The sequence below is a fragment of the Callospermophilus lateralis genome, chromosome 16, assembly GCF_048772815.1.
Source record: "Callospermophilus lateralis isolate mCalLat2 chromosome 16, mCalLat2.hap1, whole genome shotgun sequence".
NCBI lineage: Eukaryota > Metazoa > Chordata > Mammalia > Rodentia > Sciuridae > Callospermophilus > Callospermophilus lateralis.
This window is the reverse complement of record NC_135320.1, coordinates 17035085-17061669: the sequence shown is the minus strand read 5'-3', so window position 1 is coordinate 17061669 and position 26585 is coordinate 17035085. Positions and strand designations below refer to the sequence as shown.

General features: G+C 39.9%; 1 protein-coding gene across 1 annotated transcript; it reads left to right on the top strand.

Annotated features, from left to right (window-relative positions):
* Positions 1-2329: 2329 nt before the first annotated feature.
* On the top strand, positions 2330-24880 carry Oprk1 (opioid receptor kappa 1). The gene is made up of 3 exons (XM_076835804.1): positions 2330-2583; positions 18468-18820; positions 24348-24880. Exons 1-3 carry the CDS (start codon positions 2330-2332, stop codon positions 24878-24880), a joined length of 1140 nt encoding a protein of 379 aa, XP_076691919.1.
* Positions 24881-26585: the final 1705 nt, after the last annotated feature.

Sequence of the window (26585 nt, the reverse complement as noted above, 5' to 3'; positions counted from 1 at the left end):
AGGAAGATAGGCACTTTCAAAAGTGTGTACCACAAAGATAGTTGTGTCTTTAATGCATGAGATCATAGAAAAATAGATAAGTAATAGATGAAAAGATACATGGGTAATTTTGGATTTCCCAATAGTTTTCATTGACAAATTATTTTTACTTTCTTTTCAACTCTAGTACTATTCAGTTTTTGCTAATTCCAAATAAAACGTCTTTGCTTGGCTAGTTTGGTGATAGCATAGGATCATTCTGGCTGGAAGTTAGTCTTAAGGCATAGGGGGTAATATTCTGTTTGTCATCTTCCTTATGGAGAAGTCAACCCTAGATACATGGAGGTTCCAGAAGGGCTGATTATTTTTCAAAAACATGGTACTTTCCAGTAAGAATCTGTACATAGGCAGGGCACCGTGGTGCAGGCTTGTAATCCCAGCAGCTCAGGAGTAACCGCCTCCCCCCAAAAAGAATTTACAAACAGACTTAAAGGATACAAGATTTGATAATCTTGAAACTCAAAGTTGAAGTGATACCATTGGCCAAAGGGAAGCTTTTATTTTGCTTTTCATATCATACTTCTCCAAAGAGTTGTGCATTTTAAGGCTGTGGGAAACTTCTGGTGACCAAATCTCCTTTGGGATCAGGGTGTCTTGAAAGAACTAGGAGCCCTCTTCTACTGTGAGCTGATGAAGGGAAGGTCTGTCGTGCCCATTAGAGTGCTGAGGTGTGATCTTGAACTTGAACTATGGAAATCAGTTTGTTAGGTTAAGACAGTGAATCCACTTGGGAAATTCACTGCCTAGTCCTTGTTCTCCTATCCCATCTCCAATACCCAGTGAGAAAGGGGAATGTCCCCACTTTCTTTCCAGATCTTCACCTCAGTGACAGTCCTGGATCCCTGCCTTTGCCCCAGGGCCTCTTTCACCCAGCTGAATCTGACAGCAATCCTTGGACTGGCACACTCATACAAGAAATTGTGGTGACTGAGTTTCTCTACAGAGGTTAAATTCTGGGCTTAGAATAAAGAAGGACAGTGTGATGGCTTCCAGGATTAATGTAGGGGAGAGAAACACCATCACCTTCCAGGACCAGGAATGAGGCCTGGGTAAGGACAGTGTTTTGTCTTGGCAGGTAATAACACACTATACAGTTAGCACCTATAAGATGCAGTTTAGGGGCAGCCTGCCATTCCAATTGAGGCAGACTTAAAAGTTACAAAATGCACAGCCAATTCTACGTATGCACCTGAAATCATTAATACTTTAGGACCTGGTCTTATTCTAACTGGATTATTTCACAACTTTATATGAATCACTCAAACAAACAAAATACAGATAAAATTACCATAGCTTTTCTCATTAAAAAAAAAAAAAAGATGTGTCAGACAATAAATTCTAAACACATTATGAATTATCCAGATGAACACTGGCACTAAAGAGGCATGCCCCTTCCTATTACTGAATGTAAATGACCCAGAGCTCAGACTTAGGTCACTGGGGAGGCTTTAGAAGCATTAAAACAAGGCAGTGTGCGCCTCTAGGCAGTTATTGCTCAGGGTGAGTCCGCTGGGCTCTCCTTGGGCGGCTGGGCTGGGGGAGGGGGATAGCTCCGAGTGGGCGGGGCCGAGCGCGATGGGCGGGCCTCGGGCGGGAGCCAGAGCCCAGCTCTCAGCCAGCGGGTACCCAGCGCCTGGCCTCTTCCTACCTGCTTCCAGTCCCCCTAAACTGCCTCCAGTAGTGGGAGCCCCGCACTGAGCAGTAGAGACGGGGACCGTGTTTGGCAAAACGCGCTCTACTCAGAGCGTCAGAGGGGTCCAAGAGCCAGTGACGCCGGGCGACAGGTGCACCAAGACCCCGAAGGCTGAGCCAGACCTGGGAACGCGCGGTTCCACAGTGACTACTTCATTGGGATCAAGAGGTGAGCTTTGGGCTTAGGAGGAGCAGTCCCAGCTAGGACTCTGTGCTCTGGGCAGGAGGTGTGTGTGTGTGGGGGGTCCCTTGTCCTTGGAACTCAGATCAGCAATCTGCGGACAGTTCTATCAGTGGACAGTACCTAGGAATTGGCGGGGGGTCATCTTAGAAGCGAGTTCTCTCCACCCCTGCGGGTCATCAAGCCGGGCGTCAGCTGACTGGGAAGGCAGGGAGGTCTGTCCTCCCCATCCCGCCCCCCGGGGGAATGTGCGACGGGTTGAGCATCCTTGGGGCAGCTGGTCTCCTGCGCGGCCAGCCTCTGCGCGCTGGCCCCCAGCGCGGGCAAAGTTTGCCTCTCCGGGTCCAACGTGTCCTCTCGCTTCCCCAGCCGCGCAGGTGCCACCTTTCCTCGACCTCCAGCTGCAGCCGCCCCACGATGGAGTCACCGGTCCAGATCTTCCGTGGGGAGCCAGGCCCCACCTGCGCCCCCAGCGCCTGCCTGCTCCCCAACAGCAGCGCTTGGTTCCCCGGCTGGGCCGAGTCAGGCAACGGCAGCGCCGGCTCCGAGGAAGCTCAGCTGGAGCCCGCGCACATCTCCCCCGCCATCCCCGTCATCATCACCGCGGTCTACTCGGTGGTGTTCGTCGTGGGCTTGGTGGGCAACTCGCTGGTAATGTTCGTGATCATCCGGTGAGCACCGGGGGTCAGGGCGTGGTGAAGACAGGGCGAGGCAGGGAGGGAAGCAGCGGGATCCTGGAGCAGCCAGCCTGGTCGTGGGGGACTCCTCTGTGCAGGGTTCAGGAGATTCTGAGAGGGTGACTTCTTGAAACAGGCGAAGGATTTTTAGTGGGGGACTGCAGGCCTGAAGCGTCTCCAGGATTTAAGAGAGACCTACCCCGCTCCCCATCCCAGGGCGCCAAAACCCTCTGAAAACAGTGTGTGTGAAGGTACCAAGGTTCAGACTGTATGGTCAATGTCTCTTGATCAAGAAGCCAGATGGTTTTCGTGGCATTTTACCTGGTTGCCTGCTCCAGTTTGCAGCACTTTGTTTGCCCTTTAAATATTTCTTAAGATGAATTTCAGGCCCACCAAATGCACTGAAGGCAATTCAGAATTTTCTGTGACTCATCAGACTGATGTTATGGCTTATGAAACAAACAAACAAACAAACAAACAAACAAAACCTAATATTCTATTTAAGGTTATAATACCCCATATAGGAGCCTTTTTAGTACTAAAATGCTTCATATCTTTACACTATCAGTGACTTTTGTAAATTAGCCAACTAATATTCATCCTCTAAACTGTGGACTGTGCAGATATTTTTAAAATTGCTTTGCTGTTTCTTTCTTCCCCCACGATGAGATATTGAAGGTTTTTATTTTATTGCTCTGCTGGGAGCCATCAGCCAAGTAGGTATGACAAATTCCTTGCCAGCTTACTCCCATGCTGTCTAGTGGAAGGACTTCTGAAAGGTGACCTTGCTCAAGGACCAGGGCAGGATCCGTGTTTAGGGTGTTCCCCCTTTAGAATAGGGCAGTTTAGCATAATAGGAGAGTAGGGTGTTTCCCCTTTAGAATAGGGCAGTTTAGCATAATAGGAGAGTAGGGTGTTTCCCCTTTAGAATAGGGCAGTTTAGTATAATAGGAGATTAGGGTGTTCCTCTTTTGGAATAGGGCGTATCCTGCTGCTGAGTTCCTCTTGAGTGCTTAGGGTCAAACAGTATTTTTTGAGAGACAGAAGCCCATGCGGTGTGGATTTAGGCAGGAGAGGATTTGGGCAGAGAACGGAGTGGATTTGGGCAGAGAACGTGGATTCCCCCAGAACGTGTTTGTAGACGGCCGGTGTGAGTTCGGGAATAAAGAATTGCTGTTTGAATCTACAAGCTGTGTGGAGACTCGTGATTTGTGCCCAGCCGAGAGACTGCGGCATTGCTCTTTTGTGGAATTTTGTTGATGTTAACTTCCAATAAAGTTCCAAATATCCACATATGTGCTAAATTTCTGGTAAGTAAACTGATTCTTAATTTTAAATAGAAAGAAAAGGGAAAAGATGTACTTTGTTATGTATGCCTTTTGAGATATATGTGCTTCACTTTCTGGAGACAAAATGCTTAGGAAATACACCTTGGAGAGTGTATAAGAAAGCTTACATTCCTTCCTGTTGTCCCTAAAAATGGAGGAGGCAAGTTGCCCTGATTAAGGACATTGAAAGGATGAAGAACTAATTATTTCTTCTTCCTCCTTCTCTTCTTCTCTTCTTCTTCCTCTTCTTCTTATTCCCATTCCCCTTCTCCTTCTTCTTTTCTTCACCTTCATGTTGACTTTAGTTTTGAAGCAGAGCCTTTAATTGTGAACTTTAAAAACAATATCTACAGTAGCATGAATCTTTCTACTGGAAAGTCACCATAATTAAATTTCCTCTTTATCTTTTTGGTGGGGAGGGAGCTTTGAAATGTCAGGTCTTTTATCTCCATCTATACTCAGAAGTTAAAAATCATCAGTTAAGCCTTTAAATACATATGATAAAGCTCACTTTATAGTTAGACTCTGTAGCATGCTACCCTTAGTTTCCACATTGCTTATCTCATTTCACAGCAATTTCTATGTGATGAGTAAAGAATATGAGAAAATATGTTAAAGACAAATCATTGGTCCAAGTCCTTAGTAATTTCAGGACTGGTTTCCATTCAAAGAGAAAATTACACAAAAGAACAGACAACTGTATTCTACATTGTAATTAAAAATTTCAGGAGATCTTGGTATAGAGGTCCATTTTTTTTTTTTTTTTTTTTTTGGTAATGAAACATTGTTATACAAAAAGAGGACTCTGACAAACACATCTCCTCTGTTTCTACTCATCCCATAGTAAGTGCTTAAGTGAAACAGGTACATCTTATTGTTACTCGAATGAGTACCTGAAATCTTGAGTTTGAAAAGAGCTTCCTAGCTGCTCTTCAATGTTTTAAATGGCTGTAGACTAGAATTAAAAAGAACGGAGAATCCTAAAGCAGCACTTAGATGCTCTGTGCAAAGATAGACAGGTTGGGAGGAAGAAAGGAATTCTTGCAGATTACATGGGACTTTATTGGATAGACTTCCCAAAGATAGCCACTATTAAAATTTGTTAGGTGGGGATAAATTCAGCTAAAAATATTTTAAAAAGTAGTTCACAGAACAATGTCATCCAGTCTCCTAACACATTCTCACTATTTGGAGGTTAAGTATGACAATAAATGAAAATGAAATGTTACACTGCTACTCTGGAAAGCCAGGTATGACAGTTCACTTAAATTCATAGCCAAGAGGGTAAAAAAAAAAGTTTTTAGAATTTGTTCATGCTGAGAGATGATTCAAGAATTGAAAAATAAAACCTTTGAAGAAAAGGTGATGGGCTTGGGTTTACTTAGCTCAGGAGAAGAATAGGATGATGATTCAAGAGAGGGCAACGAGAAGGAGGTTTGGTGTGCTTTTCAGGACTGAGCCAAGTCAAGTGTGGAGTCCACATGCCATTCTTCTGATGGAAATTGGGGACTTGACCACTTTGCTTGAAAAGATGGAGGATCGCTTTTGAGAAAGATACTGCTTTAAAATATTATACATAGAAAAAGTTTCTAGTGTAACTTAGTCTTAAAGAAAATCCTTTTAGAGGTAACAATTAGATGCTTAAATGAAGGGCAGTTTATAGGTCTAGGATGGAAAACTCCAACTTGGGGAAAAAAATCAGAGCTGTGGAACTAGAGCTTTGGAAAACTAGAGCTTGATGACTATTTTTAGACCTACTTTACAGAAAGTTTTTCCCACCTTGAGCACTTGGGAATGCTGCCCAGTATCTTCTGAAGATATTTAAAGTTTCAAGGGTTCTTATCACTTACTGTGCACCAACAATCATGACCCACTAATATTAGGGCACATCAACATTTTACTGTGAATACCCTAAAATCCATGTACTCCAGCCTCTTCCTCTTGCCAGACTTTGGGAGCTGTGATCCTTGGATTGCCCTTGGGTATGCTTCTCAGGTTCCTAGTACCATGTTAAACTTTAGTAAACACTCTTGTCCAGCACACCTGTACCCTGGACCTTGGCAGGCAGCCCTACATCTGACATCTCAAACATCCAATCTCCTACCTTTACCACAACTTTCCATGCTTAACAAATGTCTCCTGCATTAACAAGGATGATTAAACTTTAATGAATGCTTAACTTGATGTCATATCGGTAAATCTATCTACTTCATGGGAATTATTTTATTTTACAGCAATAGATATATTATTCCAATGCCCATTTAACAGATTAGAAGACCAAAGCAAGGGCAGATTAAACAAACTAAGGTCACTCTTGTTTTTCTATGTCCCTATCCTATTTTCTAACATGAGCCAATGCCTTCTCCCATTTCCTATAAAAATGGAAGCCAGAATTAAATATGCACTGGCTCCCAAACTTTTCATTTGACTATATATTCTTTTAACAGTTAATGAATGACCTTAACCAGTAGGTCACTGAGGGAGGAGAATTCAGTTTCTGTGGTCTCTTCTCCTGAGCATATTGATATCTACCCTCTCTACATTCTGTTCCATCTCAGGGGAAGAACTTCTTTATTTCTATTCCAGTTCCTGTGTTTTGACCCTCATATCCTCTGGAGGTTTTGCTATCCAGTTATCTCCTTTTACTCTATCTGAAATCTCTCCCTGCCCACTGTCTCTTGTCCATTCAGCACATGAACATGCTCAATATCCACCAACCCTCCATTCTTCTGAGTTCCTCCAGCTAATGTCCTTTATCATCCTATGCATTGCAGACAGGTGGACTTCTTAGAGGCATAATTTATCCTCTTGGTTTCCTTGTCTTCCCCATTCCTCTTTTTCGTGGTTCCACTTGGTTGCTTTGCTTGAGACTCCTGTACCAAAGTCATGGCTCTTAGGTTTCAGAGGCTCGTTGGAGTTTGGCTGGTGCCTGACATCTATGGAGGTCTGGCATGCTTTGCCCGACCTTGGGTTTCTCTGAAAACCCTCATTCCTCAGTTTCCCCCTCATCTTCTGGGGCTTCTCTTCACATATTCCTCTTCCTCTGATGTTTTTCCTAGGGTCTTCTCAGCTGTCTTATGTCCCCACTTGACATATTCTTTGTATTAGTCAGGGCTCAACCAGCTAAGCAGAACCAGTAGTGGACATGCATGCTAAGAGATGTCTTGCAAGGAATTGGGTTACATGGTTGTGGAGCTAGCTGGCTGGGCACATCCATAAATCCATAAAGGACAGGCTGCAGAAAGCTGGAAAGGACAGGCTGATATCCCCAAGTAGAGTTTCTTCCCCAGCAAACCCCAATTCTGCTCATAAGGTTTATACATCAAGTCCACTTAGATGACCTAGGATGATCTCCCTATGGTCTAGAATGATCTCAGCTAATTAAGTCCTTTAATCACTTCTAGAAAACACCTTCACAGCAACACTCAAATAGGTGTTTGAAGACCTAGTCACGGCCTGGCTGAGAGGATTCAGCAGACTGTCCATCACACCCCCTTTCCATGGCTTGGGCCATTCTTGTGACTTTAACTGTCAGGTACATTCTGAAAAATCCTAAATCCAATCTCTGCCTCCCAGTTATCCATCCCTTCTGCAGACTCAACTAACTTCCTTTCTGGATGGCTCTATGTGATGATCTCACTAGCATCTTGGGTTTCTAGAACATCTGCCTACCCTGGTCTGCAAGGACTGAACTTACCAAGTGCCACAGACTGGGTGGCTTAAATAGCAGAAAGTCAGTGTCTCAGTTTTGGATGCCAAAGTCTAAGGTCAAGGTATGCACTGGGGTGGCCTTCTCTGAGTTCTGCTTTTTTTCTTATAGATATCTATCTTCTCTCTGTATCCTAATATGGTCTCTCTGTACAGTTGTATCCAAATCTCCACTTTTTATAAAAGCAACAATAATATCAGATTAGGACATACCCAGATGTCCTCATTTGACCTTATTTACTTTTTCGGAGGCCCTGTCTCTGAGGTATTGGTGACTAGGACATTAACATAGTAATTTGGGGAGGACACAGCTCAACCCAAACACAACCCCTTCTCCCTCTATTCTCCTTAAGAGAACACTCTTCTCAAGCTTCAAATTCCATAATGTTATGTTTATTTTTGTTTAATTTAGAGGAAAGCTATGAATAAACAAGGAAATTTTACTAAAAGAAATACAGGATCAGAAAATTCTTTAATTATTGGTCATAAGTTTTGTCTTTCCCTTTTCTCATTAGTTTTCACTAATTAGTTGCTAGCGTTCAGTCCTCCTGACCTTGCCCTGGGAGTAGAAATCTTATGCCTCCTTCTCCTTCAGCCTTAGCACATTGAAATTTCTCTACGGGGGTGACTTTATAAGGGACTCAGAGGAAAAGCGAACCAAAAAAGACTATGGAAATTGTTACACTTGCTAAACTCAAATTTCTTCTCCAAAGGCAACAAACAACCCAAGTTTTCTGGGTGTGGATCTTGATCTTCATGAAGGCACCTATTTTCTTGCTCATAATTGGAGGAAAGAGCATTTTTCCCTCAGCTGTTGAGCAGAAGTTCCATGCTTCTCTCTCCTAGGTTCTGTGGCATGTTCTACTCACTCAGGGCACCGCTGTGCCAGTCTGGTCCCTTGGTAACTCTATCAAGAGCTGGAGTTGTATGTAAAGGAATAGGGTAGCCCAGAGTGTCTGTCACAGTGCCTGCCTCTTTTCGTCCCCCTCCTTGAAATACTTATTGTCATCACTGCAGTGGTGTGTATATACGTCTCTCACAGACTCACAAGTGTCACCATAGCCCACCTTAGATAATGTTCCCCCAAACCACATGTCGAGAGGTATTAACAAAAACACCAAGGTGCAATGCTGTGCCTGCATAATTCACCATTTGCTGCTCCCTGTTGAACATTGTCTGGGGCTTTGAATAGTGCATTCTCATTTTTCCTAAATCCTGTTTTGGAATCAGCGTTACACATTTCCTTTGATGCAAACGTCACAGAAATAACTTCAGGAATTAAAAGCCTATCTTTCACTTCTCAAAGAAATTTGTACCTTTTGGACAGCCTCTCAAAAAAGAGAATCGGTTTCATTGCAATTGCTTATATGGATTAGCTAAAATTATTTTCCTACCCTTGGGATGTGTGATTGTAGAAGTAGTCCAAAACCTGGTGCAACCATTTCAAGGGTCAGAGATCAAACAAGTGTGAGGAGGAAGGGAGAGAGGGGGATTAGGGGGAGGGAAGAAGGGAAGGGGATGAGGGGGAGGGAGGGAGGAAGTACATTCATTTGGAGACCTGGTATAAGGCTCTTAAAACTTTAACAAACTCAAAAAAAGTTGTAGCCTCCAAAATTACTTCTCAACTCTATTGGCTCTATAGCTTTTCCTGGTGTCTGCCTCACTCTTCATTTTGAGAGGGTTTATTTTTCTCTGGAAGAGAAGAGTTCCTCCCTTCATTCCAGATTAACTTTTGGATGAACTCAATTATTGCCCCAGGAGGCTCTGAGCCCTGTATGGCTGCAGGACAGATGCCTTTCTAAAGTTTGGCTCATGTGATTTTAGTGGTACAAGTAATATAGACTTAGAACTGGGTTAATAAGAGAAAGTTTCAGAATAGCATTTCTCTATTCCTCAGTGGAAAAATCAAACAGTAGTTCCCTCCTCTTCTTTTAGAGGGAATTCCAGTTTATTTCTTAGATAAGAAGAACTTATGTAAGAAGAATAGATTTTAGGAATGGGATAATATTTTAAAAGGCTTGTGGGTTATTATTTGTTTGATGCTTGCTGTACTGGCTAAGCAAATTGGAATTTAAATGAAAGATGAGGAAAACATGATGAAATGAGAGATTCCAAAGAAATTGATCAGAAGCTGGAGGGGGAGGCCTTAAGTTTAGGCATGACTGGAGTTAGGAGCATGTAGAGATCAGGTACCACAATAGGCATGATTTTCTTAGCTCCTATTGAACATTAGCTCTTTGAAATTAACAACAAATCTATGAAATAAGGATTGTTAGAGCTGTTTTTGTTTTTTTGTTTTTTTTCCAGATGGGGCATAAAACTGCAGAGTTTCAAGTATCTGCCTGAGGGCCCATGATTGCTCAATGACCAATCTAATATCTGAGCCAGGGTCTGTCTAACTCTAAATTTCTCTCTTCTTTCTGTCTTACTGTGTTGCTTCCTACCCAGGGAAGGAGCAACTTCATCTGACAGAGGGCATAGAAGAAAGGGTAATCACGGAACCTCTCTACTAGCCCACACTCTAAGACTTGACCCTATCTGGGTCAGATTTATATATAAATATATGGGGTGGAATTAAAAATATCCACATACCTCTAGGCACCAAGTAGCTTTGCCCTAGGAAACAACATGCTAGTTCATAATTTTAACTTTCTTCTGGGAGCTGGCAGACATGATAACTTTCACACTGCATGCACAACTGGGTGCACTCAAATATTTGTTCTGGGAGTTGAAAGGGTGCACCAGGACACCACTATAACTAGTGAGACAGAGGAATGAGCTGTTCCTGGGTCACTGGGTAGTCCTGTGAAATTCCTACTTGGACAGTCCCTGTATTTCTTGGCTACTGCCCTTCAGGGGCAGACTGCCAGGGTGCAATGCAGCTGCACACCTGGGATCCTGGCTGTGCATTGCTACTTGTGTGCAACTGCAGTACAATGGCTCAGGAACTCAGGTTCCTTTGGAGTTCTGCTCAAGACTTTTGCTCTATGCATGTGAAGGAGTAATGCAGGGTAACTGTAAGGGTCGGAATCCTATGTGAATATGACTCTTTTAGAATATTAGGAGATATCAGTCAAATCATTGTAGAAACAATGACTGAATTTCCTTTCTTTTTAAAAAATGAGTAAACCACTGCCCTTTTGTAAACAAACACAATTCCACTAGCAAGTAATCCAGGAGGATATTTAGAAAATTAATGTCATTGAGACAAACCAAAGCTATCTGGAGAATTGGTGAAACAAACTCATTCTCTTTTTAAATGTGAGAAGTCGCATCAGGACCATAATTATTATTCCTGATCATTTTATTTTCACTGAAATTTTTTAGAGTGACTACTCTAAAAAGCAGTTTTAGGTGCACAGCAAAATTGATTGGGAAGTATAGATTTCTCATATACTAACTGCCTCTCACAAGCATAGCCTCCCCCATTATCAATATTCACACCAGAATGGGACATTGGTTATAACTGATGAACCTATATTGGCAAAGCATTATCACCTAGAGCTCATAGTATACATTAAGGTTCATTCCCACCACAAGCTTTTTGAAATCTAATTGGCAAGTAAAAATTGTATGTATCCAAGATATACAATGTGATGGTTTGTGTTGTAGTTTAGATCATGATGTTCCATGCATTGAAGGCTTGGTGACAAGTATGTGGTGATGTTAGAAGGTGGTGGAGTCTTTAGGTGGTGTGGCTAAGTGGGAGTTTAGTGTCTTTGAAAAGGATATTGGGACACTGGCTTTTCCTGTCTCTTCTTCTCTCCAATCTCTCTCTCTCTCTCTCTCTCTCTCTCTCTCTCTCTCTCTCTCTCCAAACAAAGTAAAATCACCTCCATTGTCATATGCTCCCACCATGACATATCATTTTATTTTTATTTTTTTATTGGTTGTTCAAAACATTACAAAGCTCTTGACATATCATATTTCATACATTAGATTCAAGTGGGTTATGAACTCCCATTTTTACCCCAAATACAGATTGCAGAATCACATCGGTTACACATCCGCATTTTTACATAATGCCCTATTAGTGACTGTTGTATTCTGCTACCTTTCCTATCCTCTACTATCCCCCCTCCCCTCCCCTCCCATCTACTGTAATTCATTTCTCTCCTTGTTTATTTTCCCATTCCCCTCACAACCTCTTATATGTAATTTTGTATAACAATGAGGGTCTCCCTCCATTTCCATGCAATTTCCCTTTTCTCTCCCTTTCCCTCCCACCTCATGTCTCAACATGATATATCATTGGTCACAGACAGCCCCCACCAAAATAAATGGGCCAAATGACCAGAAAACTCTAAAACTGTGAGCAAAAATAAATGTTCTTTACAAGTTGATTATCTCAGGCAATTTTTTAATAATGAAAGAAACCTAACACAATTGAAATTCATATACATTGTGAAATATATCATGTGTTAAAATGATAATGTTAACACATCCATTACCACACACCATTTTGTGCATGTATATGGGTTTGTGTGCTAGGCAAGGAAACTTAAGACTTACTCTCTTAACCAATTTCAAGTATTCAATACAGTATTAATAACTATTGTCTGAATATCAGATCCCCAGAATTTATTCCTCTTATAACTGAAGGTTTTTGCTTTTTCATCAACATCCCCCCCCCGCCTTCCCTCAAACTTTCTGATCATTTTAAACACAAAATCTGGAATTATATGTATCTGGAAAACATGCCTGGTAAAGTGAATAACCATGTTTGTTGGAAATGCGGAGGATACCCAAAGCTTGTCTCTTACCATGCTGGTCTCCCACTGTCAGCTAAAAAGGACTGCATTTCCCTGGTGCTGTAGAACTTTCCTTTTACTCAGAGTGGTTACTCATTGTTTGGAGATAGCTGCCAGCTCTCATGGGTTAGTTTGATCACAATCTTCTTTTTAACCAAACAACATTTCATGTGTATCTCATGGATATTTAGATATTTGGTATGTTAAAAAAAATCCACTCAGAAAAATGGCCACTAATCTTTCATTTTTTTTCTTTTTTATTACATTGGTACTAAGGTTTGACTTCCCACTGTCTCACTAGTTTGTAGTTTCAGACAAGTCACCTACTTCATCTGAATTGTCTCCTTGCCCAAATGGGTATAATTGGCTTTCCATATACCAAACAGGCCTGACTTATTTGGTTTTATAAGTAATCTAGAGATGATTTAAAGCAGATCAAGGAGGTGCTCAGGTTATATGTAAATATGGCACCAATTTATATCAGGACTTGAGCATCCATGAATTTTGGTGTCTTTATGGGTCCTAGAACCAATTTCCCACAGAAACCCATGAACAACTAGACCACCTAAGGATAACCTCAAATACCATGACATATGTGAAAGTGTTTTGTCCATATAGGGTCAGTATGCTAATGTTTTATATTATCCTCTGGAGCATGCCCTGATTTCTCATGTTAAATATCTTCCACTCCCATGATGCAGATTGGGCCACACTTATCAGAATGCTTTCCAATCGCTAGCTGCAAGAAGTGGCAGAGTTCAGAGGATTACCTTGTTTCTTTGATAAAATACCTGACTCCTTTGGAATCTTTGTCATAAGATGGTCCTGAGTTCCTGTATTTATTTCATATGGGTTATAAGAATCCTTGAGAAACATGGAAAATACTTGCTAAGATTTTTTTTTCTCAGACCTTTCCTTTCCCCCCAAAAAGTAGGGTCAATGGCATCAAACAAAATTGCTCTATGGGTTGTTAGGGCTCTGACAGGTAATTAATAATAGCAGCAGCAGCAGCACTGTGCTGGTGACAGTGTCATCTGGCACCCACTGCACAACTGTCAAGGACCAGCCCTACTGCTAAGTAATTTTCTGTGTGTGCTGTTTGATCATCACGACAACTTTGCCAAATAAAAAGAAGTTTCTGAAATAGTGTCTGTGACATAAGAAATAATAAATGTTAAAATGATTTTTGTCCTTTGGAGTTCAAGGTCTTCTGGGACCCAATACACTGCTCCCATTCAGTCACACCCGCCCCCCAATCCTCAACAGCATCCCTGAACCCAGAAATCCCTTTTCTTACCCATTCTTGAAGGAGACACTAACTTCTCCATCCAAATCTTTCTCAAAGTTGAAGGTCCTGCCACATCCTCTCTTCTTTCAAATATGCCCTGATTTCACTGATCTCTCTCTTCTTTCTTTAGTGCATATTATAATTTGAATTTGTATATAATTTGGGTTTGAATGTTGATTTTACTTTTCAGTCATCCTCAAATGATAACATGTTGCTGTCTGTGGGGGTAGGCACTGAAAGAACATGTTGAGAAAATGAAGGGATGAATACAGAGGAGGGAATGTGAATATAAATGAAGAGAGACGAGAGGGTGTGTGTAAGGAAACATGGGGCACATTGGAGGTAAAGGCTAAAAATAACAGAAATCAATAAAGCTGAATGTGTGCTGGTGATCAGTCATCAAGATTAAAGGCTTATTGTGCTATTGTTGTGAAGGTGAAATAGAGTTCCTGATTAAAGAAGCATCATTGAAATTACAAAACAAAAACCAAGCTCATGCAATAGACAGCAAAGGATGCCAGTGATTCACTAATCATCTCTTCCTCCTGTGTGTTGCCGGACCATAGCAAGCAAATGGAAAAGGACAAGAAGCCCTTATGACTGAATCATAAGGACAGACTCTCCTTATGGCCCCTGTGTCTAGCATGACAAGTGTCACATCTCCTAGGAACTCTGCCTGATGACCTTTGTTCCTGACACATCAGCAGATAACTTTGGTCCTCTTACCATCACACAAGGGCCTATGGATGTCACGTTAGAAGCCTCTACCCCATTCTCTATAAAAAGAACACACTGAGATGTCCTGGGGGAGCATTTCACCTCTCTGAAACACTCTTCCCCTGAGGTTCACACCTCCCAGCTCCCAGGTTGACTCCTTTTCCTGACCTGCCCCTTGTACTTCATCCTGTGCATTGTACTTTGATTTGTAACATTCTCAAGTTTAGTGAGGACAGCCCCCAGACTTTGCTCTTTTAGTGCCATATGCTCCTGCGGTGTGTATGCTAAAAAGTGCAGCCACTTGCTGCCAACCCACCTCCAGTTTTTCCACACAAGCCAAAGCTTCCCACCCAGATGGTGCCATTTTACTTGAAATGCTTGAGAAATTTTGTAAAGCAACATGGATGAAATAGAAAATAATGTCATCTCCTATCAAGAGCCACAAAGCTCCCTTGTTTTCTCACCAGTGGACATACAGTGAATGACATATAGTTAGAACTGACTCATGTTTTGTGTTTAACTATAAACGATTACCTGACAGCTCACCTGGATTGTCTCTGAGGGTAAAGGTCTACTTTTAGATTCACATGTTCACAGAATCCAGTCCCAGGTAGTCCCTAAGAGATCATCAGCAAGTATTGATTGAACACATAGTTTATTCACCACTTTTAGTTATACCTGGGATTTCTCCTCTTCCAGTGATGTAGGTGTATAAGCATGTGTCTTTAGAACCCTGGAAGGGAGGTTTTGCCCTGACACCTGGCATCCCTTCCAGTTTCTCCCTCTGAGGTTCCACCTCTCATGATGCTACACAAAGCACTTAACTTACCTGCACAGAACTCTTTCAATCCATGAGGGAAAAGCTATACATCTCAAATGCCAACTAGAAGGGAAGTTGTTGTGAGAATCAGTAAGACACTTGAAAGTCAAGGTACTGGATTAAATTATAAAGTACTGTAGATTGATGGGTTTAAATTTCTGCTATGCCTTTTATAACTGTGAGAATTCTATTTATTTACTTGTTTATTTGGTACCAGTGAATGAACTCAAGGGTGCTTAACTGCTGAGCCACACCCTCACCTTTTTTTATTTTGAAATGGGTCTCACTAGGTTGCTTACAGCCTTGCTAAGTTACTGAGTCTGGCCTTGAACCTGGGATCCTCCAGCTCCAGCCTTCTGAGCTGCTGGGATGACAGGTGTGTGCCACTCTATACCCAGCTAACCGTGAGAATATTTAAGGAAATTCTGTGATTCTTAGTTGCCTAATCTATAGAACAGGGATATGAACATTTACCATGTGGAGTTACTATGAGGACTAAATGAGATAAAGTCTGTGGAATGTATGGACAGTGCCTGACACAGGGAGCTTTTTGAAATAAGTGGTTATTATGATTGTTGTCCATGCTCATATAGCTCATTCTAAGACTGGATGACAGGATTTGAATTCTTTATAAGGTCAATTTTTATGCAGTTTTAGACATCTATTGCTTATAAATACCTAAAAAAAAAAACTAAAAGCAAACTACCTTTAAACATTTTGTGATTACTTTAAGATATGTTTTATTTTATGTACGATTCTGTCAGTGTTTCGCCAGTGTATTGGGTCTCAGTCTTCACTTTTACTCCTATCTTTTATATTCACACTGAATTAGGTAAATCTGATCATGAGCATCACCTATAACTACAGTCCTCTGTTTGCTGTGCTAACTGGTGGCTTCCAACCATATGGATGAGTTTGAGAACAAAAATTAAATTAGACATGCTCTTTGGATCAGATGCATTTCATTGATTATTTCTGGAACTCTATGGGATAAACATTATATTTTTCTATTTTATAATTGGAGAAACTGAGGCTCAAGGTGGACAGTGAGCCCCTGCTATAGTTTGGATCTTGAATGTCTCCAAAAGGCCATCTGTTAAAGGCTTGATCTTCAGGGTGGTACTACTAGGAGGGTAGTGGAGCCTCTAAAGGGCCGAACCTAGTAGGAGGACTGGTCATTGGTGGTGTGCTCTAGTAAAGGACTGCCGGTTCCCAGTCCACTCATTGTACTGGTGGTGAGGTGAGCAGTTTGCTCTGCCATGTCCTCCTGCCATGATGTGCTGCCTTGCTGTAGGCCTGGAGCAAGAGGTCAGCCAGTTATGAACTGCAGCCTTTGTGAGCCAAAATAAGACTTTTCCCTTTACAAATTAATTATTTCATTTATTCGTTATAGGGATGAAACACTAAACACTAACATGACCGTCTAAAATCTACACATTGTTGGAAGGAAAAATAAAGACTTGAACCCAGGTTTCCCTAACATTACAAAGCAAGGACTGGTAGTCTAACTTCATAAGAAAGAGGGAAATATAAGGGTCACAAAATCTGAGAGTAGGCACCAAAGATATTGCCTGGTGGAATCTTGGTCAGTAGCAGGAATTTGGTGGTGGGGGTGGGAGAAAGTTGAAAGAGTACAAGATAGGTGTATAAGCTATCTTTTTTTTCAAACTTAGAATCACATTTTAAACATTTATTTATTATTTATTTATTTTCGCATTACAATTCTCAAGAGAATCCCATTTTTAAGAAGACAATATCTGAGGAAATCACATTTCAGTCTTCCCCATTAGAAACTTTTGTCTCTGGGTAGAAACACTTTCTTGATACACAAAACATATTTTTAAATAGGGTACTTATTTTCTAGATTAAATCACTCTTTTAGTAACAGAACATTGAAATGGACACAAATAGAGGTTGGCTCTTGTACCAGCCTTTACAATGCTTTTCCATCCAACTATGAGTGTATCCACTTCCTAACACAATGAGAAGGGAGACGGGGATTGGATGGGGAGCACGGGCATGACTCTGGGGGTGAAGTGTGATCCTATGAGTCAAGCCATCGGCTGCCCTTATCTCATGTACTGCCAGTTAGGTTTTATTGCCCCTATTTATCAGGAACTGAAACTCAGCAAGTCACATACTGAGTTCAGACTCAGAACAGTAGGACTTCACTTTAGACTATTTTGCCACAAAGGGAAGCCAGGGTTGCTCTCTCAATGAATTTTAAAAGATGTTTCTCTTGTGGAAATTTATATATAGAGAAGGGGGCCCAGAGGAGTTAACTGTGAGAAGGTCTACACATCTGGGGTGTGTAGAAAGCACTGGATTTCCCCTCTTGGTCTCTTAATGCTGTATGGATTTCGGAAGAAGCATTCTCCAAGCAAAATAGGCAAAATTCAGTTTTAGGTGAAGATGGAATTGCTCTAAACTTTTGTTATAATATAAATAATTTGGACTTAAAAGCAATCTTTGAACCTATGTTGAAAATTACTGTCTCCTTCATTTAAAGATGAGACAAATATGTGTTGTAAAAAAAATCTGTTGAGATTGGAGTAGATAGAATTATTTCTCCTCTGCTACAGAAGTGCTGTGATATGTGTAAGAGAACTCAGTCCAATTTATTTATAAAATACGCTTAAAATGACAAGCTAGTGACATGCTGAAAAACAAAAACCAACAAATCTAATTTTGTTTTAGACATTGCAATTGGACATTTATAAGAATCAAAAACCATTTTGCATGTTCAAAAGATAGAATAATTACAATAATTAATATCTTAAAATAACTTCTAGGAGAAAATGTTTTAACTTTGTTTTACACAAGAAAGAGAAAAGGATAAAGTGTCTAATATGCTAAAAGTCAAACACCTCTGTCGAATTAGAATTAATTGTCAGTCACAAAATAAAGACCTTTACTAAGTGCAATTCTGTTGAAAAGATCTACGTATTCATCTATTTATCTACCAATGCTACCTTAATTATCTTTTTTTATTAAATATTTTAAATAATTTTTTATTAAAATATTTTTTAGAAAAACCTCTAAAATAAAAAAACTCAATAAACTCAGAGATCTCTGCCCAGTTTTCAACTACTCTGACTGTCTGGAACACTCCTTCTAGATTTACACAGTCAATGATATTTAAAGAATAGTAAATAAATAAGTAAATAAATAGGCAAAATTAATAACCCAAAGTAGTCACAAACACATTCACCTTATGACTTTGACTTAAAAGATGGAGAAAAATGCTATTGCTTCTTGTCTTCTAGATACACAAAGATGAAGACAGCGACCAACATCTATATATTTAACCTGGCTTTGGCGGATGCTTTAGTTACTACCACCATGCCCTTCCAGAGCACTGTCTATCTCATGAATTCCTGGCCGTTTGGAGATGTGCTGTGCAAGATAGTCATTTCCATTGACTACTACAACATGTTTACCAGCATATTCACTCTGACCATGATGAGTGTGGACCGCTACATAGCTGTGTGCCACCCTGTGAAGGCTTTGGATTTCCGCACACCCTTGAAGGCAAAGATCATCAATATCTGTATTTGGCTCCTGTCATCTTCTGTTGGTATATCTGCAATAGTCCTTGGAGGTACCAAAGTCAGGGAAGGTAAGAATCATCATTTTCATTCCATTTATTAAAAAAAATAACTTCTAATTATACAAATTTTTAATTTGGGAGCAAGTAGGGCACATATCTAGTGGCACATATAAAAGTAAAAAAAACCAATGCAAATGTGATGTCTGATTTTATAGAAGATGAGAAATAAAATCATTCTGTGTTCCTTTCCACCTCTAAATGCAGAATGGGATATCAACATTACCAAGACACAGATACCCACCATCTCCTATTCTGGAAATGCTTATCAGAATCTGGATGGGTGGAATGAAGCAAAAATCTACAGGCTTGTGGATTCTGAAAATATAATCTGGCAACTCCATGACACACTGCTCTTTCCTTTTTTTTTTCTCTCCCTAACAAGAAACTGAATCATTAGAGACATATGCTAGATCTCTTCACCTTTATCCTTCAGTGTTAATCTCCACATCATTTGTGACAGCTTCATTGGCTGTAGGCCATTCAAAAATCGAGTCCACAGATGGATAGTAGTTACAGATGAGCACAACCATTCAGTTTGGACATATTAGTTCTTGTCCCATGCAAACAGGATAACTGATGTTTTCCCTGTATTTCTGGGCTGTATTTTAGAATACCCTAGGGACTTTAGAATATACTGCCACCCAAGTCCTGCCTCCAAGGTTTAATTGACCTCTAGTGTGACCTGGTTGTCAAGATTTTTAATATCTCCTAGGTGACTCTGACCTGAGCCAAGGTGAGAACTACTGTTTTTGGAATAATTTTGCTTTAATAGTAAAAGACAAAGCTATGGAAAATATCTTTGGTTTTAATAGAAATTTGCTGAGGGGAGGGCAGCAGAACAACTCACTTTGAACTTTATAAATGCTATTTAATGTTTCCAGCAAGTGTCTGAATGATCCAGTTTATTAGGGAGGTTTGTGATACCTGTGATTACAGATAATTGAATATGCTCAGCAAAGACTTTCCAGGTAATAGTAAAAAGATAGGTGCTAAAATAATTGTCGCTTATCTTTCATGCACAGTTTGTCTTTGGTTTTAGTCAGTTTTTTTTTTTTTAAGAGCAGTTTTAGGTTCACAGCAAAATCGCATGGAAAGTACTGAGTTCCCACTTACACCCTGTCCCTCACACAGGCACAGCCTCCTCCATCATTAACATCCCCGCCAAGTCCAGAGCTCAAGTTAGGTTCATTCTTGGTGTTGTATCCTGTATGGGTTTGATGCATTATAATGACATGTATCCATTGTTTTTAAACAAAACATGTTTTTTTTTCCTCTAAAACTATAAAATGAATTTCCAGCTCAACCACAGCCAATGAGTGATAAGCTCTAATACATGGCAAATTTTAAAAATGCCTAACTTTCTCTATTAGAGAAGCATTTAAAAATATGATTAATCACACACAGGATTTTGTTTTTTTCTTGCCTACAGTAAATGGAAATAAATTACAAGAAAGTCTTCTGACACTGAGGTGTTTGTATATCAAAACTCCGATTTAAGAGCAGATGCTGCTGTTAAACTAGGAGAGTGAGAAGAATGGCCTAAATAATAAAAGAAGATAGATGATTTTCCCAGGGCAAATAAATAAACAATTTTTATATTTCATGTTACACTTGTAGACTTATCCGCTGTATTCCTTCTAATCTCTGTCAGAAAATGACATCCTAGAAGAAATGGATTTCAATTAGGCTTTTGAAAGAGGAAATGAAGATAGATGCGGTTTTTCCAGGAAGGAGATGTTGTAGATAAATGTGTGCAGATGCAATGGAAGAAAAGATACACCAATGTCAGCAGAAGATTAATTTGTGCAGCATAAAAAAGAAAAATGGGAGAAAATTAAAGTAGTCTTATAGGAGGGTTCCGTTCTTCCTTTTTTTAAAAAAAATTCAAAAATAGATTTTGTTGATGTGATGAAAGAATGCCCCACTTTCTGCATTCATTTTGGGGCGTTGTAGTGCATGCATGTTAGGACTCTTAAGGGCAGTCCAGATACGCTCTCTGCACTGGATCAGAGCTGACTGACATTGGTGGTTCATAGTCTCATGTTTGTAGAGAAGGTTCACTAAAAGGGAATCAGTCATCAATTGCATTGGAATACATACACCTGGACAAACACTGGCTCAGCTAATGCCTCAGAGTTTACAGTATTACTTTTTTGGTAAGAGTACAGATTCTGGGAAAATCTGCCTGGAATTGGATCCTGATTTCACCATTTACAGGCATTGTCCCTGTGGAACTGTCACTTATATCTTTGTGCCTCAGTTTTCTCATTTGCAAAATAAGGGTAACAGAAGAGCTTACCTGTTCAGGTATTTTTCAGATCTACTGAGTAGATGCATGGAAAGCTGGCAAAGTGGTCCCCCGTGTGAAGTAAGTACTTGATAAATATCAGCATTGTCATCCAACAGAGTGGCCTTTCATAGGTCCAAGCTTATTGCTAATGTTTATCCACCTTTGTCAGGATATTCATTCAATACTGAGGGCTCTTTTATGTAGCAACATTTTCACTCTATAAACATAGAGTGATATTCTACATCTGATATTCTACATATTGTAGGTGCATATATTGTATACTTTGAGAATTCATACTGTTATTATGATAGCTAAGTATTAGCATAAAAACTACAAGCATAAATAGCATTGTTATTAACCAAAAAGAATACATACAACAAAATCTTCAGTTTGGCTATAAAATCTAACTTTGTAATTATGGAAGCCATAAGATGTTGGAACATGTGTCAGTAGAAGCTGAGACCCTCTGATATTAATACAAAAGAAAAAGATTGCTTTATTTTTTTTTGATTCATGCATAATAACTGTACATACTTATGAAATACAATGTGATGCTTTAATACCTATATACTCTGTGGAATGATCAAATTGGCATATCCGTTACCTTAAACATTCATCATTTCTCTGTGGTAAGAAAATAGCTCTTGCTATTTTGAACATGCATTATTGTTCACGATAGCCAACCCACTGTCCACTAGAACACCAGAACTTGTTCCTTTGTCCACCTGTAACTTTGTACTTGACCAGCCTCTCCCTAGCCATGAGTCCCCCCTCTTCCCACCTTCTGGTAACCACTTTTCTGCTCTCAACTTCTAGGAGATCAGTTTTTCTAGATTCCACATATGTGGAGTTAGGCATTATCTGAGGCAAGACTACTTTGGGAACTGAGGAAATTGTAAAGACAACCTGAAAATGCATAGTTTTTCTGGAAATTGAATTTTTAATGAAAATGGCAGATTTGGACTAGAATTTCTTGATGAGTACCTCTTCTTGATGGTGTAAATTCCAGTTCATTGATATTTCTGGGTGATATTTCCAACTCTATCATCAATACTTATTTCCTACACTGCTGTAAAATTGGCTATTTTGATTATTTCACCTGTTTATTAAATAGTTATTTAATTCCTCCTCCATGCAAGATGGTTAAATGAGGATTCTGAATCATACAATAGCCCTTATATTGCTTTGCTTGACTTAGGCAGGTGACACTGGCATATTCACTACTGTAAGTAATATGTATTTTCAAGGTTTTGATATTCACATGGAATATAAATGTTTATTTACTTTAAAACGTATTCTCTATGCATTATGTGTTACAGGCATCACCCTTTGCTAAGGGTGGAACATTGGCTAGGTTCCTACCCTAAAGTTCGTTACCTTCTACATTGAGAGAAAAATATTAGGAAACATAACACATAATTATGGATTGAAAAAACTTTTGTCTAGGAAATAGAGTGAGTACAATACATAGGGTAATTTGTAAGGGAAGGACTGAGAGAGACTTCTACCTAACTGCCTCTGAGGTGACATTTAAACTGAGGACAAACATGAGAAAGAGATAATGCAGAATGCAAAAGTTAAGCAGGAAATATGCCCCCCCCCCAAAAAAAATGTATATTCTGACCTTCAAGGAAACCATAAAAATCTATAGTAGGATATTTGTATTAAATTGACATTTAAAAAATCCTATCCACCAAAAGTTTAATAGATATTTATCTTTCTGTAAAAGTGATGGTAAATTAAAAAGACAGTATTTTAAATAATTTCCTATAGAAGTTAAAGCAAAAGCTGAAATGATTCCTTGTTAGTTTCTGATAGTCTTCAGAGAAATAGTACTTTGGAAATGACTTTTTAGGGAATCAAAATGACCACTCACTCTGGGAGCTTTCATTTGCTACTTAAAGTTCAAAGATTTTTATAAGAGCCATCTTTATTAGTGTCCAAAGTGATTCCATATTTTGTATTTTATAGTACATCTACTTGAAATTCTAATAAGAGACATTTAGTTTTGGTAAAGCCTATTTGATTAAGATCACCATAAATTATTTTTGAACCCATTTATAATGTAGCAGTTTTATTATCTTAAAATATATTTGTTGTGCTATTTTTTAAACATTCTTTTTCCATCTAAATAAAAGATTTTTTAAACAAAAATGACACTGATAGTTCTGCTCATGACTTCTTCATCTGTGAGGAAGGACTGTGCAAAGTGAAATCCACATGTTGTGTGCTTCCTGACTGCTCAGGGGCAGAAGGAGGTGGGGCTGGCTGGCCTTGGGGAATAGGAAGTCTGGGGATGTGTAAGTGGACCGCCCCACCCCATGAAAGTAATTTAAAAACTACTGATCCTGGGTCTTTTTAAATATTAAGGTCACTCTAAGGGAATTCAATCTAGCAAAGAGAAGCAGAGCAAATTAAGCCATTTTCTAAGCATATGTGTACACAACACACACACACACACACACACATATGTACACACACATGCACACACACTTGTTTTATCTGAGTTACATAGTAATGGTAAAAATGAAAAATGTGCCTGATTTATTTAAAATTCCCTTGATAATGATGATGATTCTATTCATATTTCTTTGCTTCCTTTTAATCTCCTTCTCCTTCTTTTTGTTCTTCTTATTCTCCTCAACAAATTTATTAATGTTTCATCAACACCCTTAATCATAATGAGCATGCTTGGTTCCCTTAAATCACAATTCCTGGGTCATCAGGTAGACACATTTCTCTATCAGTTTTTGTGGATCCACATAAAGCGGTGGACGTTTTTCAGATAAGTTGGTATTTGCTAATTCAATGGCTAGATTTGAAATCTTCAGTCATTTATTACAAATAGACATTAGCCTTAATTGCCAGAGCCTTAGGTCTGGGAGAACTGCTAATACACAGAGATGCAAATAAGTGCCAATGCCATAAACTAACAATATAGCTCTCCTGAAAGCCAGCAATGCCAAACCGACTTTCACAGCTTGATAAGTCATACTGCTAGCTAACCTTATTTATTCTGTTAAGCATCGTGTACCAATAAATTGCTGTTTTCTAGCTTCTCGGTTTTATGCACAATGATAGAATGGTTACTAGAATATGGCATCTATTCCTCATTTGCTTGAGGTAGCATCATCTCACTGTCATTGGACCTTTAAATCAACGGTATTCAGATGCACATTTCAAACATTTTGTTGCAGGCAACACTAACAATAGGCTTCTCTTTGCGGTTCTGGTTGCCTCCTCTAGACGTGGATGTCATCGAGTGCTCCTTGCAGTTCCCCGATGATGACTACTCCTGGTGGGACCTCTTCATGAAGATCTGCGTTTTCGTCTTTGCCTTTGTGATCCCCGTCCTCATAATCATTGTCTGCTACACCCTGATGATTCTGCGCCTGAAGAGTGTCCGACTCCTTTCCGGCTCCCGAGAGAAAGACCGTAACCTGCGCCGGATCACCAGGCTTGTCCTGGTGGTGGTGGCCGTCTTCATCATCTGTTGGACCCCCATTCACATTTTCATCCTTGTGGAGGCTCTGGGTAGCACTTCCCACAGCACAGCCGCCCTCTCCAGCTATTACTTTTGCATTGCCTTGGGTTACACCAACAGCAGCCTGAACCCCATCCTCTATGCCTTTCTCGATGAAAACTTCAAGAGGTGCTTTAGAGACTTCTGCTTTCCCATCAAGATGAGGATGGAGCGTCAGAGCACCAGCAGAGTCAGGAATACAGTCCAGGATCCCACTTATATGAGGGATGTGGAGGGGATGAATAAGCCAGTATGACTAGTCGTGGAGATGTCTTCCTACGGTTCTCCAGGGAGAGAAGAGTTCAACGATCTAGGATTTACCCAGATTACGACTGCAGTCTGAGAGGAGAAGATGTTTTTTTTTTTTTTTTTTAATAAACATTTAGAAATTTCATGGTCTGAAGATGCAGGCTGCATGAGAAACCCAGACAGTGGAAATATCCAAGGCTGTAGGGATGGAGGATGAAGGGTCCAAGGCACAAATGCAACTCTTCTCTACAGCAGGCAAGCAAGGCTGATTCCCAGTTCCTTTGATGAACAAAGAAATAGGACTTTTTCTTCCGGTTTCCTAAATTTAGTTCAATCCCCATTTGCTGTGGCCTTTCTATGCAATGTGGCTTCAAAGCTCTATTTAGGAAAAAATAAATAAAAAGAAAAAAATTACCCAAAACATTAGCTTCAGAACTGAGTAGCATCCAATTCAGATGTTCAACATGGACAGCAACAATCTAAAAAAAGAATGAGAACCATTTTCAGTGCCTAGCTAACTTTCTGCTGGGTAGACCCGTATTCATGTGGCTCTATGGAAAAAATTCCACCAAAGTAGGAATTGGACCCACAAATGAGGCATCTGATAATCACATATGACAGAACATTGTCTTGACATTTAAGAACTTATTTAAACATGCAAAATGTGGCTTTCTGTTAACATAGACTAATATCTTGAAAACTACAGTTGCTGACTTTTGTTTTAGCATGCTATTCAGATAAATAATATTCTGATAAAGCATGCATTGATATAAAAAACCATAAAGTGGTTTAAATGCCACCAGAAGTGTATATGATTTCATCTGTAAATAATAGTCTATGTTGAAACAAGAAATGGGCTTCCTTTTTCAGCCAGGACATTTCCCAGGAGCACACTAATGATATCCCTTGCATTATTAAGAGTTGATACTGACACATTTTGCTGCAACATAAACTAGTCTCTGGAAGTCAGTCATGAGGGATTTCTTTCAGACTCCTGAACACCATTTAGTCCTTTAGCCATGCTGGTAACATATGTGTTAACAAATTCTCCAAACTTTAACTCACTCCCAGGTTGTTACCTTGGCAGGATCTAATTTATTTGTGGAATCTCTTTGTGGATATATAGGTATCACCAGATTCTCTCTATTCATGGAAGGTAAGGTGTTTTGATTATGTGCATCTCAAGGTATTATTTGTGGCTTTCAGCAGGGAGTAAAATTGTTCCTAAATTGTGCTGAACAGGGACATTATGTCACCTCAGGGTTCCTGGACATAAGTTGCATGGTGTTCTGTGAAGGGCATGCCTGCTGAGGATAATGCCATAAGCAGTGTATTTAGGATAATTTTGCTAAAACTTCCAAATGACATATAAATTCTCTCTTTCCCCCTGAAACTTATGGTTTCAGAGGTAATGGCTTTTTCTGTAATTTGCCTGGAGAGAAGAAAGGGATAATTTAGAAATGACACCCATCTCGAAACCTGTATCTTATTAGGGCAGCACCTTTTGGAATTTACTAGAAGAATTTAATGTGTCGCCCTGTATATCTGAAGGTTCATTACTACATCTAGAGTTTTGTTCACTGTATGCTTTCTCTCAAGCATATATTCCCCTTCCATATGAAAGCATATCCTTGCACTAAAGGTTTTACCTGTGGCTTCATAGTTGTACTTTGATCATGTTTGTGTCCATTCTATATCTGAGCACCCATGGT

Coding starts and splice junctions, on each gene's coding strand:
- Oprk1 (XM_076835804.1), top strand. CDS start 2,330: ATGGAGTCACCGGTCCAGATCTTCCGTGGGGAGCCAGGCCCCACCTGC. Junction 2,584..18,467: donor GTAATGTTCGTGATCATCCG/GTGAGCACCGGG, acceptor CTTGTCTTCTAG/ATACACAAAGATGAAGACAG. Junction 18,821..24,347: donor AGGTACCAAAGTCAGGGAAG/GTAAGAATCATC, acceptor TGCCTCCTCTAG/ACGTGGATGTCATCGAGTGC.